This window comes from Ursus maritimus, unplaced genomic scaffold (assembly GCF_017311325.1).
Source record: "Ursus maritimus isolate PB19 unplaced genomic scaffold, ASM1731132v1 scaffold_1, whole genome shotgun sequence".
Taxonomy (NCBI): Eukaryota; Metazoa; Chordata; class Mammalia; order Carnivora; family Ursidae; genus Ursus; species Ursus maritimus.
Window position 1 is genome coordinate 50,393,688 of NW_024423343.1, and position 21,401 is coordinate 50,415,088.

Sequence of the window (21,401 nt, forward strand, 5' to 3'; positions counted from 1 at the left end):
TAAACCTTAGGGTGCACATGAGTCACCTTGAGAGCTTGCTGAAGTATGGACACCTGGACCTCACTTCCAGACCTTCTGATTCCAATAGTTGGAGGTGGGACCCAGAAATTTGCCTTTTTAACAAGCTTCTAGATTATGTTGATGCTCCTAATCCCTAGACTATACATTCTAGATGAGTGCCTCTTCAAGTTACTCACACACACAAAACCCGAGGGTCTTATAAAATGCGGACTCTGATTCGGTAGGTCTGGAGTGGGACCCGGGAGCCAGCGTTTTAATAAGCACCCAGGTATTGTCATGAGCACCAGGGTATTGCAGCGGCACAGTGGGCCATATTCTGAGTAACAAAGGTCAGAGCATCATTTGCCCTTTGATGAATCAGTTGGAACAGGTTTTCTTAATTAGGGTTGAGGTGGACTTTTCTTTGAATTGGTATTACTAGAGGTCTGAAAGTCATTAATATTAGCTAAGTCCCTTATGATGATTACTTTAATGACAGCCTGGGTTGAAAATGTCTGAGTTGCCTCAGCTACTTCAGCTGAACAACCTAGAACACATCAGTTCAGGTGATACAAATCGGAGAGATCACGTATGACCACACAGGAATGTTTCCAGTTAAAAAATCCACAGGGCTAACCATGCTTTCACAGCTCCTGGATGTTACTGCATTTCTTTCTTATAATCTGTAATTCAAGAAAATTTGTAGCTTCTTAATTTTAAATTTTTTAACCTCCTGGGAATGGCGGGGGCTAGTTGATATTTTCCTCTTCAAAGGAAGGCTTTTACCGCAAGATCTCAGAGACACATAAATGTTACAGAAGCCTGACTTGAGAGAACTGTTCTGTAGGCTGGTGACAAAAATTCATGTGGATCAGAAATTATCCTAGTGATTATGAAAATAAGAAATCTGTAATGTCTCAAAATAGACTTTTATAGCATGATAAATACTATGGAATTAAATACTTTCTTCATCTAGGATACCATTTGTCAGGTAAGCAGGGAATCCCTTCTTGGATGAAAGCTTATCTCTAAGATTCATTGAAGTATTTAAAACCTGCCTTTTGTACTTTACAGTGATTTTAGATTTTTTTCTTCATTACTATTTGGATTTTTACTTACATATTTATATGTTTGTCTCTGCTCTCCGGAGACCCCCTTCATGCTGCTGGTGCTCATTTTGTGATAGAAGTTAGAAGCCCACTCATTGAAGTTGGAGTAGACTTCGATACAGCTAGTGTATTTTGGTAGAGAATAGACATTAATGATGGAGAAGGCTGTGAGCAAGTAGATATTATAAATTATTTTCTAAGTTATTTAAAGGCTAAACAATAATTCGGCAACCATTTGATGTGAATCTGAGCTGTGAATGAACACTTATAAACTTCCATTAATTTTTCATTTGAACAATACAGTGATATCTGTGTAAATTAAGAGCAAGTGCATAACTTAAAATACACACTACATTGATGTTACATGTTTTGAAATTGATTTGGCAGGCTCTACTAACATACTGGCACATTCTCTTCATGGAATCCCTCATGTGGTAACTGCAACTTTGCACATTATAATGGGTAAGAATTTTTTCAAAGAAGTTCATGTTTTATAAGGATGTTTGTTTTTTTATAAGGAAGTTTTTATATTTATATAAGGTTGTTTTATTTCTGTCAGATGTATCTAAAGAAGGACAAATTCTTTGCCTCTCAAAGCAGAGAAATGTTTTACTGAAAATTGAAAGTCAATTAGGCGAAGCTTCACCATTTGGACTGCCTCCCTTTTCAGAGTACAGGCACTCTAATGAGCAGAAAATGAAGTTTTACTATAATCTTGTGAGAGAAAACAAAATCATCACAATGGTCAAGATCACAATTTTACAACCAGAGGGAGAAAACCCGTGCATCCTATTTCAGTATATCAGATACTGTTGTTGAACTACGCCAAGACTGCAGGGTTGGGATGACGTTATTAAAAGAAAAACACACAAAAACAATTCTCTGCGCAGCCACTCTAGAATTGTTATGATTCCAGTTGATGGAAGCTCTGTAAACTCAGCTAAGTGCAGTGCAAAACTACTGTGAAATCTAAGTTTACTTTGCACATATGAAATAGCAATAAGCTGCAGTGTTTACTCCTTTGCGTTTCTTCCTCAGTTACCTGGAAAGTTACAAATGGCAGTTGCAGTAGTTGTAGATCAAGGGAGATGAAGGGAAAGCAAGGATATTTATCCTGCTATGAAGTTGCTTGAGATCTTCTGTAAGTGAACAAATAGGCTCTTCTGTGTTTACCATTTTGATGACTTGCCCTCCTCCTCTCACTGCTTGACTAATATCTAACCTGATGTTCAAGGGCACGTACAAGCAGTTGATGTCTGCACTTTTAGCACCACTGGCAAGCTTCTTCGCTTTGGGTTCTCAGCCATGTTTGGCTTTGGTGGAAGAACTTTGGCCCTGGCAGAAAAATATCGATGGATGTCACCCAACCAACGGAGAGATTTTGCTGTCATGAAGGCACTGGCAAGACTTAAGTAAGTGTTTGTTTTTTTTTTTCCTTAAACCCAAAATTTTGTATCTTAGAGTACATGACTGTTAATAGCAAATTTTACTGTATTTTAGGCCTGAAGACTGTGAAATATCATTTTTACCATGTATCAGCTCTCACGATTCAAAGTAATGTAAACATCTGTATCTTTCTTTAAAGCATGAAACACTTTGATATACACACTTTATTAGACTCGTGATCTTTGGTTGTTTTTCTAAAATACTAGCAAAGAATATAGAGTAGTGAAGTTCTAGTGAGCCATGTAGTTTGACTTCTGTCTTCAGAAACAATGATTGACTCCATCCATCCATCCATTCATCCATCCAATCATTCATTCATTTATTCAACAGCCTGTTTACTGAATACTATATACCACGAACTTTGCATACAACAGTAAGCCAAAAACCAAACAAAACCCACGGTTTGTGCCCTCTGGAAAATTTCAGTCTAGTGTGGAACACAAACATTACTCAAAGCCACACAAAGGAAATGTTCTGGTCTTTAAAAGAAATGGACAGTCATTGTTATGGACAATACCACCTGTAAATGAATCAACACAGTATAATGCAGCAATGGGACGTATTCACATATCTTTGCTTACTGTATCTAAGAAAATATTTAACATACTGCGTTCTTGAAGTTTCTCAACTGAATAGATGTTATTTTTTGGGTGATGTGGTTTTCTTTGTTTTCTTACTTTTAGGAAGGCAGAAGGATCTCCCAAATCTGGTAAGTTTAAAAGTACCTCCCTGAGACCTGAGCCAGGCCCTGTTGGCATTTTGCTCTGGTGAGGGAAAGTAACCAGTTCCTTCCATTGCCTTTAGACGGTGCTAATCAGTGGCAAACGATCCAGGGTCAGTTCTTGAACGTCAGCATTATGGCGATCCCTTGCCTGTGTTCAGTGGCACCTAGAGGCTTGGCCCCTACCACCAGGTTAGTCAGCTTTTTTATTGAATCGCCGATACTTTTCTATAAACCATTTTTTTTCCCTTTTAGAATACCTTACTAACGTTTGGCTGGCCAGAGTGTTATCAACCGGTAGTCTCTTTCGGACTGTGATAATATTAGAGATTCTAAGGGACGTCGCATCAAAGTAGGCTGAGACAATCTGTTAAACTGGAAATACTAGACTATCACTGATTTCTTTATATTACTGAGGCTAAACTATGTCTCGGGTTTTATTAACATGATTTTATCGTGTCATTTGATGCCTACTTTGCTTGCTTTATTTGTGTTTATTTAGTGGTCATTGAAAACATTATATTTCTGGTATTTCTTATAAACATCTCTACTTTCAAACTGTAGAGCAGACATAAATATCCTCAGCATGAATAGCATGTATGTGGGTATATTTGATACCTTTAGTCAAAGGAAGCGGAATTTCGCTGATTTATATTTAGTATGAATAGTGGCGCATATGAGTCTGCTGCCCACATTGTCTTGACGTGTTATGTATCATTTTATCCACAAAAATATAAAGCATCTCTTACACATTCTTTTCAAGCAGCTGTCCATTATTCATCTGAAAATCTTTCTCTCCCACTCCCATAGAGAGCAGGGAAGAACGGATCATGCATGTTGCATAATACAGTCAAATCTAGCTTTTCCGTGCAAGTGAAATAAAAGAATGCCTTCTGTGCTGTGGCAGTTTGTAACGTAATTTCAATGATTAGTTTTGTCTTCCCTGCAAAATACTTAACCAGAATGATTAACAGCTAGCAAAGGGGATTGATTTAAATTTTTTCCCTTGGCAGTTGATATGAATGTAATAAACAGAGAAATATCCAAAGTTAGAGAAGAAGAAAAAAGATAAGCTTTGATATTAATAATCTAGACACCAGGGTCCTCATTATCTCTAGTGCCGAAACTTGAAAGGAGTTATTTTGAAGCTTGTGTGCTACAGAAATCGAGCTTAATTGTTTTCTGCCTATACCGTCAGAAATCCTAGAGAGCTGTGTACCTCCCTCGTACAGTTTCCCTCGCTAAAAGTGAAAACCAGCTAGCTGACTAAAGTAATGTTCTACGGGATTCGAGACAATACTTATCTAACCCTACTTCATCTCTGATTCTCATGTTTGCTCAAGGACCTTCCTGAGAGGTAGTCTGCTCTTCTGGGAGTGGATTCACGCCTCTCTCAATGCTGCTGCATACAGTTTTTAGCTTGTCTGGATTTCCATTGCTTATTCTCACTAGGTTTAATCAGTATTGATGAGTTTTTCAGAGGATGACTAGTTAGAGATTTCCTTTGTGGACTGTAATTAAACACTCCCTTTTTTTTTTTTTTTTTTCCTTTTTCTTTTTGGAGAAGCCTTTACACTATGCCTTGGCTGACCAGAGGTATTCAGAGATTTATCTTTGGAATGATTCAGGATCATTGCACAGAAGATTCAACTTCCAACCTCCCCCCCCCCACAATAAAGTATAACTTAATTCAAAATACCTCAGTGAAAATTGCTGATAGAAATTAGTGTTCTTTTCAATATCCTAAGATTAAATGCATACTATATATATAAAACATTTAGAATAGTGAAGGCACATAGGGTGTGTTTCAGTGACTAATAAGTATTGAAAAGGAAACATATGAGGTGCTTTTCATGTTTATGAACAATTAAGCAATTTTAAAAAAATAAAGACACAAGACAGTATTCTGAATGTGTTGGCATGTTGAGTAAAATGAATATTGGACCCTGGGAATTAAGAGATCTGGTACCGGTGATCATTTTGGTTTTCCGTGTGTGCCTTTGAACGAATCACTTAAACTTGGGGTCTTCTTTTCCTTCTGTATAAACTGAGTAAATGACTGGATAATCTCCATGGTCCCTCACGAGCTCTAACCTGAGTTTCTCTAAGATTCAAAGAGCTCTTTTTTATGTTGTTGTTATTCTTGGAATAACTTTATATTTGCCTTGAAATCAAGCTAGAAATCATTTGCACATATTTCTGCAAACTGCCTTCTAAAGCTAGATGCATTTGCGAGTGGCTTTTTTGGCACTAAATCACGTCTCTAAATTTGCAGGCTCTTATATTAAACTGAACAGTTATGCAAGATTAAAATGCTCAGTCATTTAACTGCACATGTGTGGTAGCATTTGTCCCTTTTATCCATCCAAGGGCCCCTTTGATTTATTTTCCTATGTCACTTCGACCTGCCCGTAAGTAAATATTTAAATATCACACTGTAGGTTTTAGGAAGTGTTGAACAATTTGCTATAGCATTTGTATTTATTTGCTATTTTACATTTTTTAAAAACACACATGATTTCACATTTTGATTCCTAAGTAAATACACTGGATTTTAAATGATGTCTTGATAGGTGTATAGAATGCATGATAGTTCATTTTCTAAAAAAAAGCCCTTAAAATAAGAACTTACAGAGAAGGAAGTCAGTTGCTTAATAGAACTAATTCGAAGGGCTGTGCCTTATAACATGGCAAGATAAGATTGAAGAATTTTAGGTAAATATAATGTGACAATGATTAATCTGTCTTGCCTAAAACTTCTAGTAAATGCGATATTTGTTAGAAGGAATGATACAGAGTAATTTCTGTTGCAATCACTTAATTAACTTCTCCATGTCAAATACAAATATTTAATTCCAGATTAAATAATGGAAGCATGGCTCTTATCGTTGCACGAAACACTTCTCGACCAGAATTTATAAAACACCTAAAAAGATACGCCAGTGTTAAAAATCAGGTATAGTAAATTATTTTTGTTACTTATATGTAAAACTCTTAATCATGGAAAGAGAGATGTTGCAAGAGTGGACATCAAATCCTGCCTCATAAGAAGGCATTCTTTTCTTTATATTCATCTTTTTCTTTCAGTTTGTAGTTCCTTCAAATTTTGAAAAATATCTATCATATTAATATCGATTGGCCCTTTTTGAGCTATCTGTTGGTGGATACGTACATATGTGTGCACGCGTGTGCGCATGGGCGTGCAAAGAGAAAGTAGAAAATGTGTTAAATTGAAATGTGAAGTAAATTAAAGATAAAATCGTGTACCTGGCTGTTCCTCAGAATGCAAAGTAGTGACATCTGAGATTTTTAGCCTTCTCGGTGTTACGGCAGCAGACTTTCTCTAAAGTTATGACCTTTAGATTCTCCTGCCATTTATTTACAGATCAGCTTACCTTCACTTAATTGAAATAGATTTGCAGACCTCTATTTAAAAACACACCACTTTTATACAGTCATTATTCTATTCAGGACTAGAACGTGTGGTTGCATTTTTGGAGGCAGATAAAATTGTATTTCCCCTTAAGGGATTTGTTTTAAAGAGAAGCAATAACTATTATAAGCCACATTCTCTTGGCAGAGATTTTGACCCAGTTTTTAGGAAACTGGTCTAGAACTATGTGAATTTCTGAAATTCTGAGTCTTGAACTACATCAGTATGCTTGTAAAACCCTGTAGTCTCACTGCCTGTAAGTATCGCGCTGTACCTGGTTGTAGCTGGAGAGAGTGAACAGGAGGGGAGTAAGTGCAGCCAGCCACCAGCGGCGGAATCTTGCTTACGTCCGTGGCTATTGCAAGGCTCACACTTTTATAATTTTAAACTTTCCTAGGCAGTCCTCATGAAGTTTCAGTTCTCTTCTGCTGCTGCATTATTTGATCAATGTTTGTTGAGCAACCCACTGAATCAAGTGTTTAGGAAATTGGACTATAAATATTAGAGTGCCACTTTCCTTAAATACGAATCTCAAAGTAGACAAAAGCACACATAATGTAGTTTGTGAGCTGAAGTAATAACTTCACGTGTGTGTGTGTGTGGGGGAAGACGGGGATTGATTGTCCAAGTCATGGGTGCCTTTTTAGATGTAATTCATTTTGTTTGCAGTGTTATTATTTTTCTTAATCCACAAGCAGTACGTGTTCATTATTATTTTTTCCTAAGTCAGAAAGTAGAGACAACAAAGCAATATAAAAAGCACTCAAAATTCTATATTCCAAGAGCTAATCAGTGTCATTACCTTGGTATAAACTCCTTAATCTTTCCCTATTAACCTGAAGGAACTCATCCTGAGAGGCTCGATATTTATTTTAGGGAGGCACCTATTGCACAAACTATTTATGGAAATTCTCTTCTGGAATTGCCTAAGAGGCAAATTTCTAAGGTAATTTTTTGTAGGCATCCTTTTTTCAACATGAAAATAGCTTTCTTGTGAATTTGAGAGTAATAAATGCTTACTATAAAAAGAAAGGCAAAGACAGAATGAATAGAATTCACTATAGGAAAACAATTTTTTAAAAAATGAGACCATGTTATGCAAGATACATTTTAACCTGCTTTCCCCATTTACCAGCCATATCCTGTTTTTGATGCAAAAGCTATTGCCTCTATGTCTGTGTGTGTGTGTATGTATGTGGGGGGGCAGTCATTAGTCCTAACTCTGATCGACTTAGCTCTTTCCAAAATTTGAAGTCCATGCTATTGCTGTGTAATTTTTTTGAGAAATTCTAAAAATGTCCAACATGATGGTATATATGAATAAGTAGATGGATTCCCAAGGTCACTGCTTTCAAGCAATGTTAATTTGACACATTTGTTAAAAAAAAACACATGTATACACATATATGTGTATATGTGTAGTCTCTTTCCTTCATGGTGACATTTTCAAAAATGTAGATTTATATAAATTATGTAATATGATAAAGACCACATAAAGTTAAGATTATATAACCCGCTGTCTAGTTAGTAGTAGTAGTGGTATCCAAAAAGGAAAGCACGGCATTTCAGCCTCAGGTGAGCCCCAGTCTAGGTCCCGGAACCATCTTTGACACGTTGAACTGAATCTTCATAGATATTAACAATTGTAGAGCAGAATGAAAACCACCATCATCTTGCCTCCCCATCTCTGTGTAAAATAGAAAAATACTACCCTTCCTTTCAATTCTATCCTATCGCCGTCCAATTCCTTTTCCTCTGTCTTGTATTTCTACATACACTTTGACCATCATTTTCGGTGGGGAGTTTAAGACCCTTAAGTAAGTTAGTACTTTCCCTGAGGACTTGTTTGCTGCCTTCTAGTCCTCTCATGATGCTTTGTCCTGGGGGATCATATCCTCCTCCCCCCTCCCCCCCGTTAAATCATTATCTGAGCTTTGCACGATTAGTGAAATTGGCAAATTAGTGTTCTATTTTCTCTGCTTTCCTGTGTGCTGAAGTGGGAAAACTCACAGGCATCTTGAGACTAGCATGTCCATACCTGACCTTATTGTGTCTCCCCTAAAAGTGCTCCTTTCATGTTTCCCTACACAGGGTGGCAATGGTACCACACACTACCCATCCTGGAGTTACTCTGGATTCCTCTCCCTCCCTCATTCCTCACAACCAGCCCACTAAGCAGTTCTATTGGTTTCCCCTCTAAATGTTTCTGAAATTTCTCCTCCGCCTTAATTCGAACATTAATCCCTTCTATTTTGTAGCACCCTCTTTCAGATCTTCCTTTGCTCTGGTTTTATCTTCCACGCTTACTTCTAGAGGGATTTTTCTAAAACACTTACCTGTTTCTCTTTTGCTTAATTCTTCAATGCCTTGCTCATTCTTGTCAGGATGGCATTGGAATTCCTCAGCGTGGAATACATGGCCCTTTGTATTCTGGCCCTTGCTTCTGTCACACCCTCACCTCTTGCCATCCTCCACCAGATTTCCTGTGTTTTGGTCATTTTACTAATGTGTTAGGGCTCTCATGACAAATACCATGGATTCTGTGGAGGTCTAACAAATTTTTTTTTTTTTTTTTTTTTTTTACAATTCTGAAGATTAGCAGTTCAAGATGGTGTCGGCACATTTGGTTTCTCCCAAGGCCTCTCTTGGCTTAGAGATGTCTGTCTGCCTTCTGGCTGTGTCTTACATGGTCTCTTCTCTGTGTGCACATCCCTGGCGTCTTTGTGTCCCGATTTCCTCTTTTAAGGACACCAGTCGTGGTGGATTAGGGCCTACCCCAAAACCTCATTTTAGGTACACCTTTGAAGACCACCTAACTATCATTACATTCTAAGGTATAGGGGATGATGATGTCAACTTATGACTTTGGGGGAGAGACAAAATCCAGCGGGTAACACCATCTATGTCTTTAAAAAAAAATCAAATATAGGTATTTATATCTTCTTTAAAAATAAGTGTTGACACACAGTATTACAGTCAATATTACAGTATGCCGAGGTTTTTTTTGCAGTTGCTTGATGATGCTGTGTAGCCGTACTCAGGCAAATGTTCCCTCTAAAACTCTTCCCTTCACCCCTAGGCTAACTCGTGCGTGTTGAGACTCCCTTCAGGTGGGAAGCTCACCCAGCACCCTGAGCCTGTTTGCCTCTTGTTTCTCTCATTTCACTCTCCGCTTCCACCGTCATGGCACTTGTGGGTATCACAATTTTAACTGTTTGCTTCTTTTCCCCCCATCTCAGACATACCCTTACATAAGATATTAAGCTCTTGGCTTCCTAAAATCCCTTCTAACAATGTGGCTTCAGAGGTAATGAATTTGCTGGGATGCATGGAACTTCATTGGTGAAGGATGCACATGAAAACTGAGGATGTAAGATAGTAGACTTACTGGTGGTGGCCGTCACTGCTTGGCCTCTCCTTGGCTCACAGCTTATGCTGCAGGCCGATTGTTTTTATCACATGGTCTTCTCCTCTCTTATAAGGACATCAGTCATGTTGCATTAGGGCTCAACCTAATGACCTCATCTTAGCTCAATCACATCTGCAAAGTCCCTCTTTCCAAATACAGTGACATTTACAGGTACTAAGAGTGAAGACTTCCAGGCATCGTTATCAGGGGTGCAGTTTAACCCGTAGTAGCCAGTTAGCCATGACTCATTTAAAACACATTATTTTTACAAGTTCACACAGAATGAAGGATGTCCCCAAGGCTTTGGACCTGAGCTGGGAAGTCTAATTCAGTGACTGCTGAACAGTTTCACAGAGAGCCTGCCTGCTTCCACAGAGAGCTACTCGGGGCCCTCTAATTCTGTGTCTCAAGTAGAATAGCTGATGCCGCCCTGTCAATCCAGCATAATCCACTGGAGTCCCCAGTGCATTATACAGTGTAAACCATAAAATCTGCTGGACCTCGCTTTCCACGTATGTAAAATAAGGGTATGGGGGGAAAATATTAGTTTTCTGTCAACTTTTAAAATTCTATACCTCACTTAGGTTCATATGTGGAAGGGAAAAAAAACCCATGTAGATCATAGGAATAAACCTCATGCCGTTTACCTAAAAAGTGAAATGAGTGGTTATTATGCATTGCTACTAAAGTATTTGGCTATCTTTTCTTACTTACAAGAATACGTATTTTTTTCCACTAAAGTTTCCTTAGACAAACAACGATGGGAACTTGAAGATACCCTGCACCATTTAGAGTGGTCAGCAAGCAAGTAATGGTCTCGTGACTTGGGTCCATCTCTGCAGTGGGAATGAGGCAGGCAAACCCCTGCAAAAATCACGTTAGACTGACTTCCTCTTTCCACCTGTGAAACTGTTTGCTTCACGTCACCTAAACTAGTTGACAAGTTAATAAGTTAGTGGATTATATAAATCTTCTGTGTTGACAGACGGGTATTAAAAAATCTTTAATTGGAAATGGTAGCCTATTGTATACACCCTCATACTATTGGTCGTAAAACAGGTTTGCCAGCTGCTAGATCTCCCAAAGAAATCGGGGAGCCCTGGCATAGAGTTTCAAAGCTATAGGAACGTCCTCATGCATGTTATTTACATGCAAGAGAGAGCACAGTGAACTTTCTTAATTTGCATGAGCACTTAGGGATAAAGCAAACACCATGATTATATTTGCATTTGTTTTATTTAGTTCAGTTTTCCATTTGTTGAGACTTACACTGTTGGAGAAGTAAAAGTTCGTCCGAGGAGTAATAGTGGATACAATCCAGAGGAGGAGGATGGACGGCACGCAGCTGCGCCAGAAGAGAGTTTCCCTTGGAATGTAGATGGTGACTTAATGGAAGCCTGGTCAGAGGTTCAGGTCAAGTAAGTGTCATTATTTCACCACTTTCAATGTCCACCAGTAGACAGAAAACCAAATGTAATGGAAGCCTCCTTGTCATGACTAGATTATTTTTTTAATAAGGCAGGGAAGCATCAAAAGATATACAATTTTATTCACCAGTTGTTACATACAACCAGAGCATTTTCATATGGACTCATTACCAAATTTCTGAGTCTCTATATTGGCATTTCAAATTACCATTCTCCCTAAACTATACAGATAATGTCTACAATTTTCCTTTAGTGATTTTTAAAGTGGATCGAGAGCTTAACCTTGTGAAAGCCCTCTGAGGAGCAGATTGTTACACTGAAATCTCCCGTCTCTATCACTTTGTATTCAGCACTGTGCTTCTCTCAACTCTTTCCAAAGCATTCAACTTACTTTACACAGGAACAATTTTACATACTTTAACAGGAACAACTGGCATAAACAAGTTTAGGACCCTGCAAACTCGTTGGTAAGCATTATGACTCAAGGCAGAAGAAGGGTGCAGGAGCACCCCACCGTAGGCACAATGCCTGGATGGTACAGTAATTACTGGTGCTGATTTAACAAGATTGCAGCTCTGCCACGATTATAGGTTTGTTAGCGATTATTAGATCTGTATTTGGTATTATGTACCATACTCAATAGGTACATGTGTGAAAAATAACGATAGGTTGATGAAATAATTTTACATCCATTTTTTACAGATTACACCCAAGACTTATCAATCTTTATGGAGGAAGCATGGAAGAAATGAATGATTCCAAAGTGACATGTAATTGTTTATAAAAGAATGTACAAACTAGAATTTTAGTGTGAAGGAATATGGTCATGCTTTAAACATATAAGGAAAAAATTCTTATATTTTTAAAGAAATTAAAAGGGCTATTTTTGCTAAAAATTAGCTTCTAGAGCTTAAATTAAGACATAAAATACAACAATTTAAATTCTGGGTTTTGGAAAGTATTTATTGGCACTGGAAGCAAACATTTATACACTTAAAACATGATGATCTATCAATAATTCCCAAGTGAAATAATTTGGATGCTTTCACATTTCAAGATTGGAGTCCATCCGTACGGATATAAAATCTCCTACAGCCTGGTACCCGTGGATGCCAGGGGTTACCTAAGGATGCCCTGCTGAGATCCTAACCCGGATTTCAAAATTGTTCCAATACCTAGATTATTTGCCAAAAAGGTGAGCATTTTAAGTTACCAGAGTACCAATTTTGAGACTATTCCCTGAAAGTTGAAAACTGTTGATTTTCTTCAAAGTCTTTTAAAATCCATAAAGTATAGCTGTTTTCTTTTTGCTTCTGAAAGTCATGTTATCCAGCAATCCTAGCACATTGGTTTTAGTGCACTTAGTGATGCCCCAAATGCTATCATTTCTGCATAGACAAGAGCCAAATTCAAATTTCCTCAGGGATCATCCTCACCAGTGATTCCAGAAAATCTCCTAAAAGAATTACATAAGATCTGGGTTTTTTTCATTACATAAAGTAATACTTTTCAAGAATATCTTTGTAAGTTTAATCAATGACTGCTGGGATACACTGTGTTCAGGAGGTTTCGTGCTCACAGATTGGGTTTCCCCACCTCGAGTGGCTGCACAAAGCTCTGCCCTCCTTGTTCTCTGGCCACCAGTTACTACTGTGGACTGGTGGCCAGAGAACTTACAGGAATTTAGGCAGCCTGAGAAAGACAGCTGTTGGCAGGGGCTTCGTATGGACGGGAGTCTTTATTATTGGAAGTGATCAAAAATAGTAAAGTTATATTCTGCAGCTATCAGCATCCAGGTCACATGCATGAATAAATATTACAAAAAATGATTGCAACTGAAAAGGCATCAAAGATTTAAAATCCAGAAGCTTTTTTTTTTATAAAAACAATATTTCACTTACTAACAAACACCTATATCATGGAAATTTTGATGTCACATTTATATTCATTGAATACAAGCTCAACGTTAAATTTCTCAATTTTGTTTCTCTAATTCCATGCAGAGGAGAATGCTCCTGTACACCTGATAAAAACACATGGAGTACATACATTTGAGGAGAAAGTAACGTCTACACAAGGAGATGCATTTGCTGAATTTGACACTCTTNTTTACACAGTATCTATATGAAATACTGGCCTCTGGGCACGGTCTTTGTAGAGTTTGGCTTTTTAAGAGTCATTAGTGAGGTACAGTTTTCATATTTTACATAGAGCAGGGTATTTATATTTGAAGTCTCGGCTAAAGTGCAGCATTCACAATCTGTTTCAGAATATAAATTAGAATTCTTAAGTAAGTACTATTGTTTTTATAAGCAAAAGAAAGATTTCACTAAAATGGATTTTAGAAATTTACTCCTGGGTACCCTTGATACAAATGTGTGACAGGAGAACACACCTACATAAACATTCTTTTCAGAACTTCTGTATATCTACAGAGAGAAAGACTCCATAGCTGTATAAACTATAGTCATCCAGAAGTCTTTAAGCGCCAACCAGTGTATAAGTCCAGGCTGAAACTTGCCCCTCAGGCCCATAATGCTCTTACGTAGACTGCTGAATAAATGGTTGTCGACCAAAGCCCATCATAAAGGGGCTAAAAATAAAGGTCTTTAACGATAAAATCATTAGTGGTCTTTTATCCATCAGAAAACTGAGGAAGAGGTCTTCGTTCTTTAAAAATACTTAGTAGGATTTTTCCAGCAAGTCTCAGAGAGCTGTTAGAACTGAATCAGTGCCTATTCAGTAGTCTAGTTTACCGAAGCAAGCACACATGGCAAATAATTTCTTTTAAAGGAACGATATTTCAAGTCCAAGACTTCTCCAAATGAGTTGTTTGCTTCCTCAATATGATTTAATTCAGATGTACTTTCATTTCCACATATCTTCGAGGGATTACTTCCCTTGAATGAATTGAATGCTTTGCTTTAGTGTTTCTTCTATCCATTTAAGAGCTGAGAGATTATTTTCCTCTCGAAGAGTAATCACTGCTTGGGATGTTTCACTTGTATTGAGACCTAATATGGCACAAGGTCATGAGTAAACGAAGTACATAGAAGAAATCCGAGCAGAATTTAGGGTTTCTTGTCTTAAATTTCTTTGGTTAACCTGAGTCTATTCTCTCAATTTGAAAGAAGTCTTTAATCATCATCATTGCTTTTGCTGTTAACGTAGCTCCAGCTGTCTCTTCTGTTTTCTTCTTGTAGGACAGATTTGTACTGTCTTTTAAAGAAGCCAGCCTGAAAATAAATAGTATTGCATAATCACTAGTGTATAGTTACACTCATCAGACACCTGAACAGTCACCGGCCCATGTAGTCAGGAAAATTTAGATGGGAAATACTGTTAAAGAGCATTATTTTTGTCGGACTGCTCAGTGACACACACTCTCCAAAACTGACATCATGCAGTGTTTTCTAAGAGCTTTTTTAACGAACATCTTTCCAAACTAGTGACATGGTTGCAATACTGGTACTGAAGTGAGGAGAAATAGGAGATCAGGGCTGCATATTCCCTTGGGAATTTAAAAAGTTAAAAGTGCTGCAATATTTAAATCTAATAACTTGGGAGTCACAAAGAGGGCTTTGTGAAAACCAAGAGCAACATTACTGAGTGGTGTAACATGGATAATTATTCAAGACTTACCTTCCACATAACATATGAAATCAATAACAGTAGCAGAAGTCCAAGTAGCAAGCTACTTGAAATAATCGCTATTGTGAAATGACGTTTGGGTCTTTGATGATGTAGTCCTTCAAGCAGAACCTATGTAAAGTAACCAAAATAAAGAGCCGCCAGGTTAGAAACTTGCTTCTATTCCCTTTGAATCCCCCCCGCCCAATGACTCCCATAGTATTTTGAACAATTCCATCTCCTCCTCTTGCTGGTTCTAATAACCTTAGGAAACGTTGGTAACCATTTAGCAGAATCGGCTTACTCCCTGCTTCTCCATCCAAGTTCACCTCCTGAAAAAGCCATCTGCATCGTTCCCTCCCACCAGTACTGGAAAATGTCAAATCTCGGTAAAGTATTTCAAGCCTTCCATATCTAGTCAATCTATTTTCCTGACTAAAAGCTCCAGCGATAGTTTTTTCCCTACAATTCTAAGATTTCAGGTAAAACGGTAATCTTACATGTGCAACATTCTCATCCTTGTTGAGTTCAATAACTTTTGGATTAGGCTCTGGAAAAGCTGTTGCTCTTATCTCAAACTTGAGGGCTGAACTCTCATCCTGTTTAAGAAAAGAAAGATTAGTCTGACTTAGTTTTATTTTGTGAAGGCATATTATTTCTCACGATCCTTACCTACTATCTGAGGCTTTTACAATTGATCTTCCCCAATTTATTTCACCCTTTGTAGTTAATTGCAATGCAACACTTCCTTTGCTTCCAAAGGCAGGGCCGTTGTATTAATTTTCCTGGCATCATTTTGTTGAAATCCTTTTATTAAACATAACTAGTTTGGGCACCTGGGTGGCTCAGTCAGTCAAGTGTCTGCCTTTAGCTCAGGTCAGGATCCCAGGGTCCTGGAATTGAGTCCTGTATCAGAGTCCAGTGGAGAGCCTGCTTCTGCATCTCCCTGCCCCTGTGCTCCCTCTCAAAAATAAAATCTTTTTTTAAAAAATGACTAGTTTGCAGATAAATATTACAAATATCTAAAGTTATTTAAATATTTGATAGGAGTGTATTTTTTTCCTAGATATTGAATTTTTCCCCCAAATAAGATTTTTCTTCACCTGGTGTTTCTTCAAACTTACTTTATCTAGGATTTTTTTTTCCTAAACAGCGCTGTCATCTTGCTGCTCTGATGAAATACATATAGTTTATCGAATACTGTACAGGAAAAATGGTACGAGCAGTTATAACATTCAAATATAAAATCAGTAGATGAACTCTGAGATACACTACATAACCAAGAATCCATGGAACTCAGGAGTCTGGGGATGGGCTCCACAGACTCTAAGAACCTTTTAAAACTGCATGTAAAATTGAGTTTTTCATATATGCATTCATTGCAGTAGATGAGAATATATTCTTTAGCAAAATTCCTAAAGAGATCTGGGGCCCTCAAAAGTTAAAGCTACTATATAAATGTTGTAGAATTTTAGGGCTGAAAATAAATTATTAAAGCAGTGGTTTCCAGCAGGGATTCTTTTATCCGCTAGAGGACAGCCAGCAGTTTCTGAAGCCATTTCTGACTGTCAGGACGTGGGACATGTTGGCCAGCGTCTCGTTCGTAGAGACCAGTAATGCGGCTAAACACCCCGCAATGCACAGGACAGCACCTGGCACCAAGGAATTATCTGGTCCCAAATGCCAATGGTGCCCATTGTTGAGAAACCTGGACCTCAAGGGTATGAGGCGGCAAATTGCGTAAGTTTAAATGACTTGTTGATGGTCTCATGATTTAGCTCAAGTGGAACTACAGCAGGCATCTCTTACTTCTGTATCTGGTGGATCTCTTTGACCACTGTATAGCAATTTTAAACATTCTTCTTTAAGCAAAATAGAACTACCATTTCTTTGGCTCACTCTGTACCATGCACTAATAAGTGTTTTACAAAGTGGATGTCATATAATCTGCAGCACCCCTGCAGAAGGTATTATCCGTACTTATCAGGTACACTGAAGAACAGAACTCCAGATAAAATCAATTTTATCTCTAATATAAAGGTTCATTTGAGAGAGAGAGAATGTGAGCGGGGGGAGGAACAGAGGGAGAGAGTGCATCCTCAAGCAGATTCCCGCCTGAACACGGAGCCCAACACAGGGCTCAGTCTCACGACCCTGAGATCAGACCTGAGCCGACATGAAAAGCCTGACACTCAACTGAGCCACCCACGTGCCCCGAAATCTGCATACTCATTTCGAGGAAGAAGTCCAAGATGTGTTATTTAACCTTTCAGAGTTTGATGTTTTAGTTGATTTTAGGAAAGCCTTAGTTTTACTTCTTAAATATTTAAGCATAAAGTAGTTTAGAAAAAACCTTAAGGTTATATAAAATAGGCAGCCAATTTGTGATTTAATCAGTTTATAAGCAGATGGACATGCTTTCTAAAATAAACCTCTTAATTATTCCACAGTCTATTTTAGTCTTAATTATCTGTTTAATTACTCAAGCCGTATCATTTAGACGGCGTACTCAGCTGAAACGATACAGGGAAACGGCTGCAGAGCTCCACTCCAACTTTTACCTTAATTCGCGCCTTAAACGCCCCCTCACATACCATCCAACCTAAATAAGATGATTGTAGGTAAGTTCATACAAACTCAAAGTTGTCGTTTTATTTTACTTACCATTTCTGAAAGGTATGGCCGGCCTTCCAACTGAATGTGAACGCTGGCTTCTTTTCCACTTTCCATTTTCCCAAAATGGCAGAAAAAATGTAAACAATATGGATCAGCTTTTATGCAGAACTTGAAAAAAATGCAAAAGAGCTACATTAAAACATTTTTTTATAGGTAGATAAAGTATCTTACATGGAATTAAACATCTCCCATGAGTGGCATTTAAAAAATTATCTTGCTTTAAACAAAACATGAATGTTTCATAAATTACAGCAAAAAGTATTTGAGCTGAAGCATGTGTTCCAAGAATTAAAACAAAGACTCCTAATCAGGGCCGTGTTAAGTTACGTGTTCTATGTTGCTTGTAAAATTTGGATCATTTGAAGGTAAGATCACTTCCTCAGGGTTTGTTTTTTTTTTTTTCTCATAAATTCACTTAAATGAAAGGAGTGAAAATTAATCTCACGTCAAAGTCTGCCCCAGCTGAATACTGTATCTTGGCCTCCTAAAGGGTCTAGAACAACGGCTGGGACAAAATAGGCATTTGTTAGATTAATTAATAATGAAATTGTGTGTATAAATATATACACACACAAATTGTATTATCCATGTGTGTATATTAATGAAATTGTGTATATATACACACACACACACGCACAAAACCCTGGGTCTATCTCTCCAATCATGTGTGTTCCTCAGGTGCAAGAGTGTGATTTCTTTCCTACACTCAACTGACAGCTTGAATCCACTGGTTCTTGGTTTTAAGTGCTTCGGTTCTGTATGTTGGAAAGAAAGCAAAATCTACAGCCTGAAAAATGGACACTTACCAGTAGCTTCTTATCAGTCTTTGACAAGAATTTGAAAATGTCTTTCAGGATCTCCATTGGACCTTTCTCCTGCTCTAATGCACATTTTCTTTGATAATTTTTAAAATGGCATTCTCCAGCAGTAGTCTATACAGATAGAAAGTGAGAAAAATCTTATTCCATACTGGAGAGAACTGCAAAAACTACATGATCTTGAAGGTTCCAGTTGCTTACCTTTTCTAAAATATATCAAGTATTTCTGAAATTGTGAAAATATCTTTGGGATAGACTTATTTGGGAAAGATTAAGTCTCCATGGCAAAAACTCAGAAACCCAGCAACATTTTAACAAGGTTGGACATAGGTGCTAAAGTGAACACAGGGCCCTAACCTTACAGCAAATAAGGCATTGTGAAAAATGGACCTTTGAACATTAGCATGAAATTCAACATTCCTTTGGCTTGAGACACAAAACAAAATGCTAACATGTTATAACAGCATGTCCTTCCAAGTCTGGAATTCAGGTAAGATATTTTAAAATTGGATCTCAAGCCCAATGAGATTTATTTGTTGACTGCTTATCTTGAAAATGGGAAGGTAAGAAAAATTGATATAATCATCAACATAAAAGTATCAATTTTATTACCCCCCAAAAAAGGATGAAATACTGATTTTTCAACAGTGGCCTCAAGATTTATAGAGAATTTCACCAATTACTTCCATGGGGCCCTTTCTCAAAGAACAGGCACTGAGGTTGGAAGAGCAGAGTCCCGTTAGAGAGTGTATATGTCAAATGCAGAGGTCCCCGTAACCCTACGGTTCCAATGTAGCATTATTCAAAGTGTTCTCGGTGAGTGCTGGTGAATTCGTAGCTGAGTGTGTGACTCAAGTTAACAGATATATCCACTTAGCAACATAACTTAGAAGAAAGGAAGGAACACATTTTTACCTGGACATCCAGAATGTTGAACAGCTTATCAGTTTGGGGGGCAAAAGAATTCGGTACCACTATTTCCACACTAACATTTGGAGCCATGCTATGGCCAGTGTTGATAACCTGGAGGAAAACATTTTTTTTTAAACAACTTAAACATATTTTTCATAAATGTAAATGCAGGTGTCCATGAGCTTTTGGGTGAACCCGTACATTTCACGCAGCGTTTATAGCGGTCATGGTTCGCAGTTGGCAGCTGCGTGGCAAAAGGAGATCCAATATCCGTAGTCAGAACTTTAAAAAGTTGGCTAATAATTTGTTCGTTATTCCTAGCCCTCTCCTTTTGCTATTGCTTAGGCCAAGATGTCCAGGCTGTTAGTTAGTTATTGCAGAAACAGTCTAAAGAAAAAGACAACAACATGTATTTGTATGGCACATTGCGTATCGAAAAACCCAGCAGCAAGTGGTCCTCACAACGATCCCATGAGGGGAGCTGACCTTTTATTCTCCAGCTCAGGAAAAGGCTCGGAGGTGAGTGATGTGAGTGATGGCTGAAGTGACAAGCAGCCCAGGTGTCCTACCTCTAAGTCTGAAGTGTCACAAAATCACTCTGCTGAGAGGATAATCATCGCAGTAAGAAAGACTATATTTTAGTTCAGGGAAATGATAATGCTGATGCACTCAAAATCAGAAAGGGGTAGAGAAAATACAATAGCCTTTTAATCATAATGCAGAGGTGGACGCTATTTCATAATTGCCTCCTGAGAGCTTAACTATGAAACCAACATAGTCAGAAGAGAGATGTGCCCCAATATCTGAATGAAGTCGCGTGACTCCTACGTTTGCAATCATCTTTAGGAAGCACATGACAGGGGAGAAAGAATGTATTCCCGGCTGGTGGAAACGGCTGGGCCCTGGGGCACAGGGCAGGGACAGAAGGTGGTTTCAGCAATGAATACCCAGCAGTGCCCAGACCTTCAGACAGCGTCTCCCTCATGCCAGCAAACGATCAGTCGCACCTAAGCTATCCTGCGTCCTTGTTCGCCTAATAACACTGAGCCTCTAAGAACCTCCTCAAGTTTGCACACGCACCGAGCCTACAGCCGGAAAGTACCTCCAGTGCTATTAGCTCCATTGTAACTTAAGTGAAAAATACTTTCCAGTTAAATTACTGCAAAATACGTAAGTTAATAAATAGACCTTCTAGAGTCTGTGCTCTGATAAACTAAAACAGAAACTGAGCTAACCTCCCACTGAGCTCTGATAGGAGCATTTCTTGGGACTTCAAAGCAGAGAGCTACGTTTTTTCAACACTAAAGTACACCTATTTTAACAAAAACTTGGGTATACACAGACTCAGCAGGATTCCAAGGTCATTCTTCTACAGATCTGGGGCAGGGCCCAGGAATTTGCATTCGAATAAGTACCTCAAGTGATTCTGACCTACATTTAATTTTTAAAAATTTTTTTAAAAAGATTTATTGATTTATTTTAGAGAAGGAACATGACCTGGAGAGGGAGAGAGAATCTTAAGCAGACTCCACGCTGAGCACGGAGCCTGACAGCGGGCTTGATCTTACAACCATGAGATCACGACCTGAGCTAAAACCAGGAGTCAGACGCTTAACCAACTGCCCTACCCAGGTGCCCCGCTGACCTACGCTGGTAAAAGCATTGCCTTACAAAATATCATAATGTGCCTAAATCCAGACTCATGCACATCCTGTAGATTGTTACACAGCTGTAAGAATGTTTGGAGCAATGCTTTTGGTTCAAAAAGTATTTTTGTGGACATTATCTCCAATGATCATATCCATGATGCCCCAAAACTT

General features: G+C 38.2%; 2 protein-coding genes across 4 annotated transcripts in view; one reads left to right on the plus strand and one right to left on the minus strand.

Annotated features, from left to right (window-relative positions):
• The window catches only part of CERKL (ceramide kinase like), a 113,132-nt gene extending 99,643 nt beyond the window's left edge, over positions 1 to 13,489 (plus strand). For all 3 annotated transcript variants that reach the window (XM_040643235.1, XM_040643241.1, XM_040643249.1), the window contains 8 exons: positions 1,497 to 1,571; positions 2,344 to 2,521; positions 2,610 to 2,663; positions 3,239 to 3,264; positions 3,360 to 3,468; positions 6,136 to 6,232; positions 11,361 to 11,536; positions 12,248 to 13,489. In XM_040643235.1, coding sequence (XP_040499169.1) covers positions 1,497 to 1,571; positions 2,344 to 2,521; positions 2,610 to 2,663; positions 3,239 to 3,264; positions 3,360 to 3,468; positions 6,136 to 6,232; positions 11,361 to 11,536; positions 12,248 to 12,329 — 797 coding nt within the window. In that variant the 3' untranslated portion in view covers positions 12,330 to 13,489. The remainder of the gene's footprint in view (positions 1 to 1,496; positions 1,572 to 2,343; positions 2,522 to 2,609; positions 2,664 to 3,238; positions 3,265 to 3,359; positions 3,469 to 6,135; positions 6,233 to 11,360; positions 11,537 to 12,247) is intronic.
• ITGA4 (integrin subunit alpha 4) overlaps positions 12,488 to 21,401 on the minus strand; it is a 75,543-nt gene continuing 66,629 nt past the window's right edge. Inside the window, exons 23-28 of the mRNA XM_040643228.1 lie at positions 19,585 to 19,692; positions 18,658 to 18,783; positions 17,840 to 17,959; positions 15,676 to 15,774; positions 15,188 to 15,307; positions 12,488 to 14,781 (exon numbers count right to left, since the gene is read on the minus strand). Of these exons, the coding sequence (XP_040499162.1) occupies positions 14,683 to 14,781; positions 15,188 to 15,307; positions 15,676 to 15,774; positions 17,840 to 17,959; positions 18,658 to 18,783; positions 19,585 to 19,692 (672 nt within the window). The 3' untranslated portion in view covers positions 12,488 to 14,682. The remainder of the gene's footprint in view (positions 14,782 to 15,187; positions 15,308 to 15,675; positions 15,775 to 17,839; positions 17,960 to 18,657; positions 18,784 to 19,584; positions 19,693 to 21,401) is intronic.